Source organism: Plectrocnemia conspersa, unplaced genomic scaffold (assembly GCF_051122295.1).
Source record: "Plectrocnemia conspersa isolate PC_06_02 unplaced genomic scaffold, ASM5112229v1 ptg000002l, whole genome shotgun sequence".
Lineage (NCBI taxonomy): Eukaryota > Metazoa > Arthropoda > Insecta > Trichoptera > Polycentropodidae > Plectrocnemia > Plectrocnemia conspersa.
In genome coordinates, this window is record NW_028277166.1 from 17,879,303 (window position 1) to 17,891,896 (window position 12,594).

Consider the following 12,594-nt stretch of genomic DNA (forward strand, 5'->3'; position numbering starts at 1 on the left):
CTTGTGACCTTACAATCTATATTTTTGATGATATAATATAATTTCCTGTATGTTTATCTCACTCTTTTGCAATCTGCAGGATAAAACGATCCAGCCGGTGCAATCTCTGTTCTTAACTTGATGTTTTTTCCAGGGCTGTGGAGTCGGAGTCGGAGTCGTGGAGTCGTGGTGTTTTGGCCGGAGCCGGAGTCGGAGTCGTGAAAAATGAGCAGCTCCGAGCATTTTTTAAATTATGAAATTTATGAATTTTTAATTGCGTAATAATGAATGTGTATAGCGAATGAATATTAAACGTGTAGAAAAACACCAAAAATACCTTATAAAATTAAACTTTTTTGAGTCGGAGTCGGAGTGGAGTCGTGTTGTTGGTAAATATCGGAATCGGAGTCGGAGTCGTGGTTTTTTTTAGCGACTCCACAGCCCTGGTTTTTTCCCTTTCCATTTGCACATATGCTTATATGATTTTTCAGCAATTTATTTTTGTTCTTTACTGCGGTACAATATTAAAGAAGTATACTTGAATAATAAAGTATTATTAAAAACTCTTATATACCTTTATATTACCATACTGAATAAATATATATGTATATATATACTGATAATGACTGCAAAAAAGTTTAATAATTTATATTTACTTTTTATTATTAATTCCTTGTAGACCTACGCATTTTAAAAAAAATAACTCAAATAATGTGTTGCGTTTGACTCCCCTGGCACTCGCAAAATCAAGGACATTCTTCGCGCGCATGTCGCAATAAGAACGTACGGCGCGTGTTCTTGTTTATAAACTAAATACAAGGTCATTTAATACATAAAAATGGGGAAAATGGTTTTAAAAGAACCTAACCTAGCCCCATTAATTAATATTGCTTAGCCCCCCCCCCCCCTATAACGTAGTATTCCTATAACAAAGTACCAATATCTAGGCTATAGGGGGGTCTATAATATAAAATTAGTTTTTTTTTTAAAATCACTACTTATAAATATGATATCAAAAGAACTTTTAGAAAGAAGTAATTATGACAAGGACAAAATAAATATAAACGACGAAAGCTGGTTAATATTTAAAGCACATATGGGCAACCCCCGGCCCTCTACTTCTTTTGATCCATTTCAGCGAAGTTGGTCGGATTCATGGTGGGAGAAAACATGTTTTACTAATTCATATTAAGCGACGTCATGACTTAAATGCAAAATTAGAGTACCAGACATCCAACACAAAAATGTTGTCCTCCTTTTGCCCTTCAAAAAAATGAAATATGGTCTTTTTATTTTTAGCGTCCGATATTTTCAAAATATGGTCACCTTTACAGAACATACCAGGTTTTCTTCCAAGATTTCTTTCTCGTTTTAACTAGTAGTGTGTGTGAACGTGATGTGTCAGTTCAGTACTTATATTGGTGTTGTGTTCTGTTCGCTGCTTGTGTTGATGTTTTTCTGTGGTATAGAAGTTCCTCGAATGGTTTGCCGATCTAAAGCTACTGATGGTCTCCTGACATCGCTATCTTTCGTTGGAGACAGTGCACCAAAGAGAGAAAGTCGGTGAAGACAATTATTTTATAATAATAATTAGTTACTTACCTGTTACGAAGAAACAAATTCAACGTTATTTATTTGAAAAATAATATATGTTATTTTATATACGTATATATCTTAACTTAGAGAATGGTATTAAATAAACAAAACCACATTTTTACTGGACTGTTACCAGGAACATTTATTTTAAATAGTCATAATTCAAACCCACCAATGTGGCAATTACAAATAAATTGATGCAAAGACTCCAATTTGCACTTAAATATAATGACTGAAAAAATTATATCTTGATATCTAAAATGAGATTAGCACATTCTTAGAAAATATAAGAACGCTCATTATGAACACTGTCATATGTCATTCAATACTAAGATTCTCAAATGAGATATTATGTATGTATGTACTTAAATCTAATACATGTATTAAAAAAGGATTCGGAGACTATCAAATGTACTATCAATAAATGGCAATGAATGGTAAAAATGCATCAGCCAACGACTTTAGTGAGAGGGCCGGTGTGTTTTCGCAATGGCTCTTTCCCCAGTTTCCTTTCCGTAAACACAACACAAAGCATGTATAACGAAAGCAAACATTGATCTCATTTAAAAAAATCATAATAAAAAATTCCACTTTCCTCCATCAAAACATAAACATAAATATATAAATGCTTTCTATTATACATGACCTTGCAGAAGGTAATCCGATACCAGCGTCTGCCGCGAGTATAGATATGCCCACTGTGACCGTATCCCAATAAAGTGGCTTTTGCGCTTTAGATTCACACATTTAGGTCTGCCGAATGCCATTTTTATTATTATACATACAAAACTAAAATTAAAATTTTAGACGCTCATATAGTTTTTGTTAAATGCCTTTAGCCTCCGATACCAATATGTTATTAAACAATGCGAGGCTACGGTAATACCTAAACAGAAACTGCTCACTTTTTTAGGCAGTATCTCGCTTTACACGATTCCTATACTAAATGGGACACAATGACAATAAATATATACATTAAGAAATTTGCATATGTTGATCTCTCATGCTTAAATTAATCGATGAGTGTCTTGGGTTTCTCCCACGGAAAGCATGATCGTCCAAAGTGTCCATATGTGCTTGTCTTCTGGTAAATTGGAGCCCGCAGATTCAACTCTCTGAAAATAAAATTCATGTGAAAATTAGGAACATGATTCATTTTCTGAAGATTATCAGCAAAAACCTCCAACTGCATGATCTCCAGATTGTATAAAAAATATAGCAACATCAACTCATTGAGTACATTTTACAATGCCATTTTATTATATTTACAGGTCTTTAAAAAACCCTTTGAACGCGGATGACACCTATATGTCATCTAGAAAATCGCCAGTATGCATTAGACACCTAAAGGTGTCATGAACCTTGAAATAATATTTAAATAACTTATGGCATAAATAGGTGCTCCCCTACATATTATCAAAGTGTGAAATAACATTAAAAAATACCAGCCCTTTATTCAAGTCATTAATCAATGTATCAAACAAAATTTTTCATAGTTTAGTATTTGAAATAATAGTGAATTTTTTTTTATTTTAAATAATCTTTATATATATATAGTAATATAGTATTATATTTATATATAGTAAATAAACCATTAAAACGAACATATCTAATATTGATTCTAGATAATTGTATCAGAATGCCCTGTTATGAATGGCCAGGAATGAATAAGGTGTGTGTAATATATATAACTGTGAGTGTTTGGATTGTCACAATTTAGATTCTAGATGTATTTTGAATGAAAGCTCTGAAATGTATGTGGTTGATTTTGTTTTGATTGGCAATATTATTTCAATGTAAAACTCACTTGACAATTTTTCCCGGCCGCAAATCGAAGTTCTTGTTAATTACATCTAATAGTTCCTTTTGGGACTTCCTTGAAGTTCCATAGTCAAACACGGCAATGGACAAGGGCTCAGCAACACCGATAGCGTATGAAACCTGCGCAAACATGATTTATTACATAAAAGTACAACATAAAAACAGATGTGTTTAAAAAGGGTGTATTGCCGCCCACCTGAACCATGCAGCGTTTGCATAATCCGGCCATCACAAGGGATTTAGCTACCCAGCGCGCAGCGTATGCGGCCGAACGGTCCACTTTGGTAAAGTCTTTGCCGCTAAAAGCGCCTCCACCATGCGCCCCCCAGCCTCCATATGTGTCTACGATGATCTTACGTCCAGTTAGGCCGGCATCGGACTGTGATAAGAATAAATTAATATTAGAACATTACAAACCTAATCAATATTTGATGTATCTATAATACCTGAGGTCCTCCGATGATGAACAATCCACAAGGATTTATATGAACGACTGTTTTATCGTCGAGATACTGTTCTGGTATCACATTTTTGACAACCTTCTCCAAGACTTCTTCGCGCAGCGTTTCCAATGTAACCTGATTGATCGGTTTGATATATTAGTTTAATGCATAAGAAATATTTATATAACTGTTTGATTCGTATGAAACCTTTTCTGAATGTTGAACAGACACGACGACTGTGTGAACGCGCTGAGGAATGGTCTCACCATTGTGGAATAAATACTCGCAGGTGACCTATTAAAATAATACTTATATATTCATCTCTATATAAATCTAAAGTTATATTTAAATACATACCTGAGTTTTGGAATCGGGACGTGCCCACCAAAACTCCCCGTTTCTACGTAATTCAGCAATGCGATAGTTGAGCTTATGGGCGAGTACAACTGTCAATGGCATGCATTCTTCAGTTTCATTTGTGGCATAACCGAACATCAATCCCTGTTCAAATAAAAAATATTATTAGCTTAAAATTATACTTGAAATATGAAAATGTGTATATTCTAATTTTTTAAGCACAATTACAATTTGTATTGCGTTAAATGTACGCATATAACCATCACAAATTTAGATAAGTGTGAACATAAAAAAATTAATAACCATTACAAGTTTAACTAATAAATATTAACATTCACAAGCTTATCGGAAACACAAAAATTAATCAAATATTTTATTTAAATTTTGAATAAGATTACCATAATTTGCAATTATTTTAATATCCCAACTATATACCGCAAGGTTGAAAAACACGCTTGTATAAATAATAATCGATAAAAACATGTTATGTAAATTATAATAAAATAATAGCATGCCAAAAAAGCAATCAATATTTTAAAAATAATTACGATGATCCTATCCAAACATGATAGCCCAAAAATCGCTTATGAAATGATTTGTAAGTCAAACCTGGTCTCCGGCTCCCACTTCCTCCTCGTTCCTGTTCTCGTGTACGCCTGCAGCGATATTCGGCGATTGTTGATCCAACGCGAGCAGAACATTGCAAATCTTGTAATCGAACCCTGCCGTCAACCAATTTGTTATTTAAAGCAGCATGCAATAACATGGAAGACCTTAACATTATAATCTTGCAAATCGAAACATACGATATAATTATTATGGTCGAAAATATAATATTTTTTCATATTTAAATTAAACATAATCATGTTTCACATACATACAATATGTTTCATCATGGAATCAAAATGTATTATTCTACATTTTTGGCTATATTATACTAAAATCCTTGGCACCACCTAATCAATATAATCAACGATACTTTTCCTGTTTGTTGAGGTTATTATACTAAATTTTATTTTTTTGTAATGTAGTCAACTTTTAAATTCTTTGTTCATTTCTTACTCGTTACAGATTTTAAATTTGTTATACTAATAATCATTAAGTTGCTACATTTGAAAGAAAATTTATGCAAATTGGGTTTAATCTCAATGGATGTCATCTATAGTAATAGTTTTCAGTCATCTATATAATGCGAAACTATTTTAATAAATTCGATTTTTTATATAATATATATATATAATTGTAACAGGAAATAAATGTGACATCTATAATTAGTTTCAGACATGTCATACTTACTTTCTTATGAATAAGATGCAAAAAAACCCATGTAAATTACTGTATACGATTTTTGTTACATTTTGTAAAATTACATGCTGATTTAGTTTGAAAGAATTATTCGTTTTTTTTCAATAGATAAATTTTAAATGTAGCAATAAATTTATTTTAAAAAATAATTAATTTTCTTATTGACTACTGCTGAAGGTAGCTTTATGTTACATGATTTTTTTATTATTATAGTATAGTTATCATTTTTTACAAGTACATCACAAGTAGTCGTAAAAATTATTAAACCAACTGTAACAAAAAAAACTATACATGCTAACAAAAACTAAATACAGCAGTAGATTATAACATACACTTCAATAAGAAAAATATATTTTCAACAAAATTTATAATACTAATACAGAAAACTTATTACGGATTAATAAGTTAAATATGTAATATGTATTAATTAGAGAAATGTTATTAAAAATGATTTTTCAATACATTGTCAAATCAAAAACAATGAATTTTACAGTAATATTACAAAAATAAAATCGGCGATAAAAGGAACTCAATGTTAGTTTACATATAAATTGATTTATATCCTTGTAGCAAATAATATCTTATATTGATTTGTTACATAATGAGATGAATGAAGATTGCAAAATGATTTTATATAATTCATTGACATGCTTTTTATGTAATGAAAAATAAAAACGGAGTTCATATCATATAACTCAAGAGCGTTGAACTTTAAAATTTATCGTTACGGTATGACATTGATGAAAACATTATCAATAACGTCTCATAAAATGACCTGACACGCTATGATGGAAATAAATATGCATATTTTTAATACAGTAGTCCCATCATGCACTGATTTTATCTCATACGCATCCAGCTGGACAAGTTTATATTTTCACAGATCCCGGAAGCGATGTTCGATTTAATGTTTTCCCATATATCTCCTTTGTATACGCATGCCAATACCTGATCTCCGGCACCGATTTCGTTATCGTCCCTATTTGTATGGACCCCGTCTGCAATATTCGGACTCTGCTGTTCGAGCGCGACCAGCAAATTTAAAGTATTCCAGTCAAATCCTACGCAAGTAGCAACACAAAACAATCAGAATCGTCTCCAATCTAACTTTTTAACGTTAAAAAATAGGTCAATTTTCATATTTGGCCGTCGCCATTCGCTGTTGCATCAAAACTTTTTTTTGGCAAACTCACAAGTGGTACGTTCAACTAAATAAGTACATTTGCAACACAACACTAACCTTTAGAGGAGTCGTCATAGCCGATATGCTTCACTGTTTCACGAACAACTTTCTGATAGTCGACCACTGCCTTTGAAGTGATCTCGCCGCACAGCAAAATCATACCAGTTTTTGCAACGGTCTCTAAAATAAGAATTAAAAATCTTAAATTATTTTTTGTCCTCTCATTAACTGTTTTACCTGCAAGCGGACAGTTTCGTATGGAAAAACTGTCAGCTAACATCACAATATTAATCGATTACTCACCACATGCTACTTTAGCATTAGGATCTTGAGTGAGATGAGCATCCAAAACAGCATCACTTATTTGATCACACATTTTATCTGCAATACGAAATGGAAACCAATTATGACAAATATTATTTAGTGTTTTGCAATGGCATATTTTTTACCATTTAATTTAGCGATTAGAGGTTAAACGTACATCGTAAACAAACATGATAATGATATTAACTTGAAATAACACAAAATCGTTAAGATTAATGAGCACAACGTTTGATAGAAATTTCAAGAGAAAAATGACACAAAAAGTCAAATGGTTTCATCGTATTTTAGTAATCAAATTTAGCATCACTACATTAAATAAGGAAAAATTTATTATATCTAGAAACCGTTAAAATTATAAACACTGACGCATTAACTAGATATATTTTAAAAGCGATTGATTTAAATTTGAAAGAATTTATAAAAAGAAGCATACAAACATATGCTCTATGAATTAAGTGACGTATTTTACTCATATTTCAGGAGGCAGGATCGCAATATGAATACAAATCTCAAACGCCAGATACACGATTTATAGATAGAGGTCGCTTCTATTCATACACAAGTTTTGTTCAAACAATATTTTCAAGGATACACATATGAACATAAAAGATCTTCTATATTGTTGATAATAGATTTTAACTACAGAAAGTTTTTATGATTTTAGAAATAATCCAGCATTCATAGTTATTACGAAACCATTTGCATGTTTTCCGTAAATATTCTTACCCTTTCAGTTTAATTATTTCATAAAATGTTTTTGTATTGATGATGTATCAAATCAGAATGATTTTTATTTTATTTGATTTAGATTTTGATTTTATTTTTTATTTTATTTAGATTTTTTTAAATAAAACTAGAAATTCAGTTGAAATTGCAAATAGGTTTCTTTGCTACCTTCCATGCAATATAATACAATTTTATTTTATTTAAGACAGGATAATTGGTAAGATTTTAATCTGATGTTCATTAGACAACTTAGTAATTTTTATAGAAATTTATAGAAATTATGAAAACCAAATTTTCTATAAATTTGTTACTAATTTAAATTTTGACAACAAAAGCATATTTTTAATTAATACCTTATAAAAAACAAAAGCCAGCGAACTAGTAAAAAATCATATGCTTCAAATCACAAATACGCAAACAATATCTAAAAAATATAGTTAATTTATATGAGGCAGTTGTTTAAAACAATTAAAAAAAGCCTACCAAAAGCCTCAAAAATAAAATGCAAATTAGCTTAACGCTTTGTTTATAGATAGCCAATATTTCTATTATTTATTATTTTTTACTATTGGGTAGATTCCAGAAGAAATAACCTATTGTAGATGATTTCAGTAAAATGTAAATGTGCTTTTTTTACTGTAACTAGAAGACCCCCAAGACTACTATTTGTAAATAAGTTTGTTTATATAACTTCCTTGTTCTTATCAGATTACGATCAAACGTGTTTTTTTTATCATTATAAATTGACCTTGTTTGTATCTCAGCTAAGCTTTTAAGCTCGTATTCAACAATTTGTTTCAAAACGGCAACATAAATTGGTCCTAAAGAATAAGTAAAATAATTTAAATTATGAATTTCTTCATAAAAACGAATTTTTTCTTCTCTATCTTAAACAAGCGACATCTATCTGTACCTTACAGCCTAGTGGGATAAAACTAATCCAGAATTATTATATATTAAATTAACTGTCTGGCTTTATATCTTGAAACCAAATCAAATAACGAGGAATAATTAAAAAAAAAACACGACGTCTCATTATAAAAATGAATACTCTTCCGTTTTACGTCAGCCACCATGATGCATAAGTAGACATACTTTGAAACAATTGGGAGCATGCGCGCAATGCGCAAGCATTCTTACGTTCGCGCGTTTTTAACATGTGATAGATATGCGAATTTTTTAGTGCTTTCCCCCCATGATAGCAACCAATCTCAAAACTTTATTTCTGACAATGCATAATGATGAAACGACAATAGAATTCTTGCAGAATTTCAACATAATACCAAGAGTGAAAATATGTGCGAAGGGACAAAAGATAAAAATTTAATTTCAGACCCATAGCGATGTGATAAATGATCCTGTAGAATATCCATACATGTGGAGAACGACACTAAGAATACGTTTGCACCCCTAAATTCTAGGTATTTCAACCATTTGTTAAATATTAATAATGCCCATATGATATTTATGGTAATCTATAATATCTCAATGAATGGAACGCGATTTTTTTTTTAAATATGTTAAGAAATAATAATGATATCGAAGTTTTGAGACATAAATAACTTTGAATTTACTTTTAACTTTTTACCTTGACGACGGTCAAGACTGCACCATTTTTCTACTGCTGCTTCCCCTGAGTGTGGTCACAGAAAACTATTTACAGATTGCGATAAAATGCATTTTAAACATGCTCAAAATGAAAATTTAAATAAATTTCACTATTATATTAACTTTTAGTTCATTAATACTCTATTTGAATTTGATCCCATTTTCGAGGTTTCGGTACATGAGGGTTAAACAATCGCGATTCTTTTCAAGTCATACTTGATATATATTCTCATTTTGGTCGACTCAAATGTAACGTAAGCATAGTTTGATTATTTATAATAGTTTTAATAATATGATTTAAATAAAACATTATTATTATATACTTTCTCGGACTTAATCTTGCCTTAGTGTAATTGTGCATGTTCTAGTGAATAGGCTCCTGTGCACCCAATTGTTTCAGTGTATGTGTACATGCGCACGACAGTGGCTGACATAAAACAGAAGAACATCAAAAGTTATTCAACTCCCGGGATAAAATCTAAAATATATCTAACTTTGCAAGAGATAGATTTTACCAATCCTGTGGATTACTATCAGCAAAGTTAGCGGATAGGGACTATCTGACCCGTCGGTTAACCACTTAAGTGAAGTGTTCTAAAAAAATAATATTTTTTTATTACAAATTATAATAGTAAAAAAAGGGTTGCAGCTGTAGTTAAAGCTAAGGGTGGCCCTAATAAATATTAAAAATTAACGTTAAATTAATATTTAAAACAACCTCGATCGGTTTTTTATTTATATTTTTAAGATATAAAACATTTATTGGCATGCCCCATTATTATGGCCAAGTCTGTATATTATTAGGTTGTACAATATCAACTTGCAATTGAGAAAGATTCCGCATATAATTTTGCAATTGATTAATTATTTTTGTAGTTTTTAACACACCTAAACAAGAAGATGCCAACAAAATAATTGTTAAACATAAACACAATGCATCAATTGAGATTATAAAGTTTGAAAAGTTTCACTTCAGCAACATTAATATTAATAATAAGCCCCAGGAAAGAATCAAGGGGTAGGACGGACAATAACTGAGAGGCAGTTTGAGCACTCGCTTGTGATCTGACTATTTCTCGCTTCTCTGCTGCGATATGAAAAATGTAAAAGCTGGATAAGTAGGTACGAATGATCAGAATCTGAGATCCTTGAAGGTGTGGTTTTTCGTTGACGATTTAAAACGATATAACACTTTTTTAAATTGAATCATTACCTACGGCGAAATGTGGATCCAGTATGACAATATGGTTTTTATGTAATGATGAATGCTGATGACCAGGACACGCTCTTAAGTCAACATTGCATAAAAATTAAATAATGGTTATCGTAGGTTAGAAAGACAGAGATTGATATGATTGAAAAATAGAAAGTAAAATCCTCCCTATTTATCAAATCCCTTGCCGATTATTTTTTACCAGTTTGAAGTACAATCATATCAAGTTTTACAAAACCAAACAGACGTCATTAGCTTTTTATGAATTAAGAAATGAGTTTTTTGTCCATAAATTTATCCTGTTACTTCATAAAATATAATGAACGTGTCAATTGATATCTGAAGTATTTTTTTCAATTCATAAAAGTTAGAATATGTGTCGAACATACGGTGTGAACCGAAAACGTTGGCACTCCATACAATTCCGTGATAAATTGATGGTGGCGAGAATTGGAAAAAATAATTAATTTGAATATATTCACAAATGTTTTTAAGCAAACCTCAAGAAATGTCATTAGATAAATATTCTGTTGAAGCAATTTTCAGCCTTAAAATATATGAAAGAACTGATATAAGGTTGAAAAGTTGATGACGGCGCCAGTTTTAAACTGTAGATTTGTATAATCCTTATACTATTCGTAGTAGATTTCTGTTATCGAGGGCCATTATTTTAATATTCTACTTGGTGTGTTGTTTTTTTTAATGTTAGAATAATCACGAGGCGTTTAAAATAAAAATATTTAATCAACCTAAACCAAAAAGTCTATGATCAACAAATTGTAATAATTATTTTACATAGAACTTGACACTATCAATTAAAATAGAGTATAAAAAATAAAAAATTAGATAGAAATTTGTTGATGAAATGATACACAGTAGCCGACAATAGGTCAAACTTATACAAAACAAAAATTTGGCCTATCGTTGAGTATATTTTTCAAGCAGTTTTGGCCACAACATGTTTATTGTTGACTATATGCGATTCAAATTATCGATCGGGCAAAAAGAACCATGTGACTTTTTTGTCGGTTTGAAATAAAAAGATTGGCCACAAAACGTCGATCATTGATCATAGATCACAATTTTTCAATTTTGTTGTTTATTTTTTTTGCAAGTGCGACGCGCACCGTTGATTTTTACAAAGGACCACGAGCGCGCAGCAATGGCGTCGCACATTTTCAACTACCGAAAGCCGACAAATATGCACCGATCCAATCGATCCGCCATCGACAAAGGCGCGTTTTCTGCGGCCTTCAACTGCGCATATCGTCCCGGATCGAATCCGCGAGAAAAAAGACCACGGCCGAGCACGTGTTGGAGGTTAGGTGCGGAGCGCCTTCGCGATGTAATAATAGCGTCCGCCCGATGATGTCCCGGAACAGACGGGAAAAGGTGAAAGGGCAATGGGGCTTAAAATGGTCGTGGTCCAGGTTCGAATGAATGCGATCGATTCCGGATGGGGTCTAGGACGAAGGGTCGACGAATTACTGACCTGGGTGACCCTCGCCGACGGACTCGGACGTGAACAGGAAGGTAGTCTCGTTCTGCGTCTCATAGTTGTGTCCGTTGGTCTTCGCGTATCCGTTGACGAGGTGTTCGGGCATGGCTGAGCTCGAGAGCAGCGACCGGCCGCAACTCTGGGGGAAAAGAGGCGGTGGGTGCGACGCGACCCTTTACTTATAACTTCGCCGCTCGGTAAAACTCGGTTGCGCTCGGCGTTCGTCGGCGGCTCTGCAACATACCGCCAAATACAAATTATACAAAAATCATAACAATGCTTATTAAACGCTCGTCTTGCCTTGCTTACATAAATTAATTCAATATTATTGAAAATAAATTACAATTAAAATCAAAAGTAGCTTTAAAGGGGTGAAAAAATAATGTAATAGATCAGTTTAGACATTTCACATAGTCGGTTATCTTTTCATATTCGTATATTGCAGAGACATGGTTTGTTTTGACACGTAGCACCAAATTTTGAGCATAAACCCAATTGACTATGCAAGAACATTTTAATAATAAACTACCATTTTTTATAT

At 32.0% G+C, this 12,594-nt stretch overlaps 1 protein-coding gene across 2 annotated transcripts; it reads right to left on the bottom strand.

Moving 5' to 3' along the window:
* Positions 1–1,690: 1,690 nt before the first annotated feature.
* Sam-S (S-adenosylmethionine Synthetase) lies at positions 1,691–12,208 on the bottom strand. 2 transcript variants are annotated; one of them, XM_088181411.1, is made up of 10 exons: positions 12,048–12,208; positions 6,988–7,065; positions 6,742–6,864; positions 4,806–4,918; positions 4,197–4,340; positions 4,047–4,133; positions 3,843–3,974; positions 3,593–3,775; positions 3,383–3,516; positions 1,691–2,690 (listed from the first exon to the last, which is right to left on the bottom strand). In XM_088181411.1, the coding sequence occupies exons 1-10, from the start codon at positions 12,157–12,159 to the stop codon at positions 2,588–2,590; spliced, it is 1,209 nt and encodes a 402-aa protein (XP_088037537.1). In that variant the 5' UTR covers positions 12,160–12,208; the 3' UTR covers positions 1,691–2,587. The 2 variants fall into 2 exon arrangements, with proteins under 2 accessions (XP_088037537.1, XP_088037538.1); XM_088181412.1 differs by lacking the exon at positions 4,806–4,918 and adding an exon at positions 6,450–6,562.
* Between the last annotated feature and the right edge of the window lie 386 nt (positions 12,209–12,594).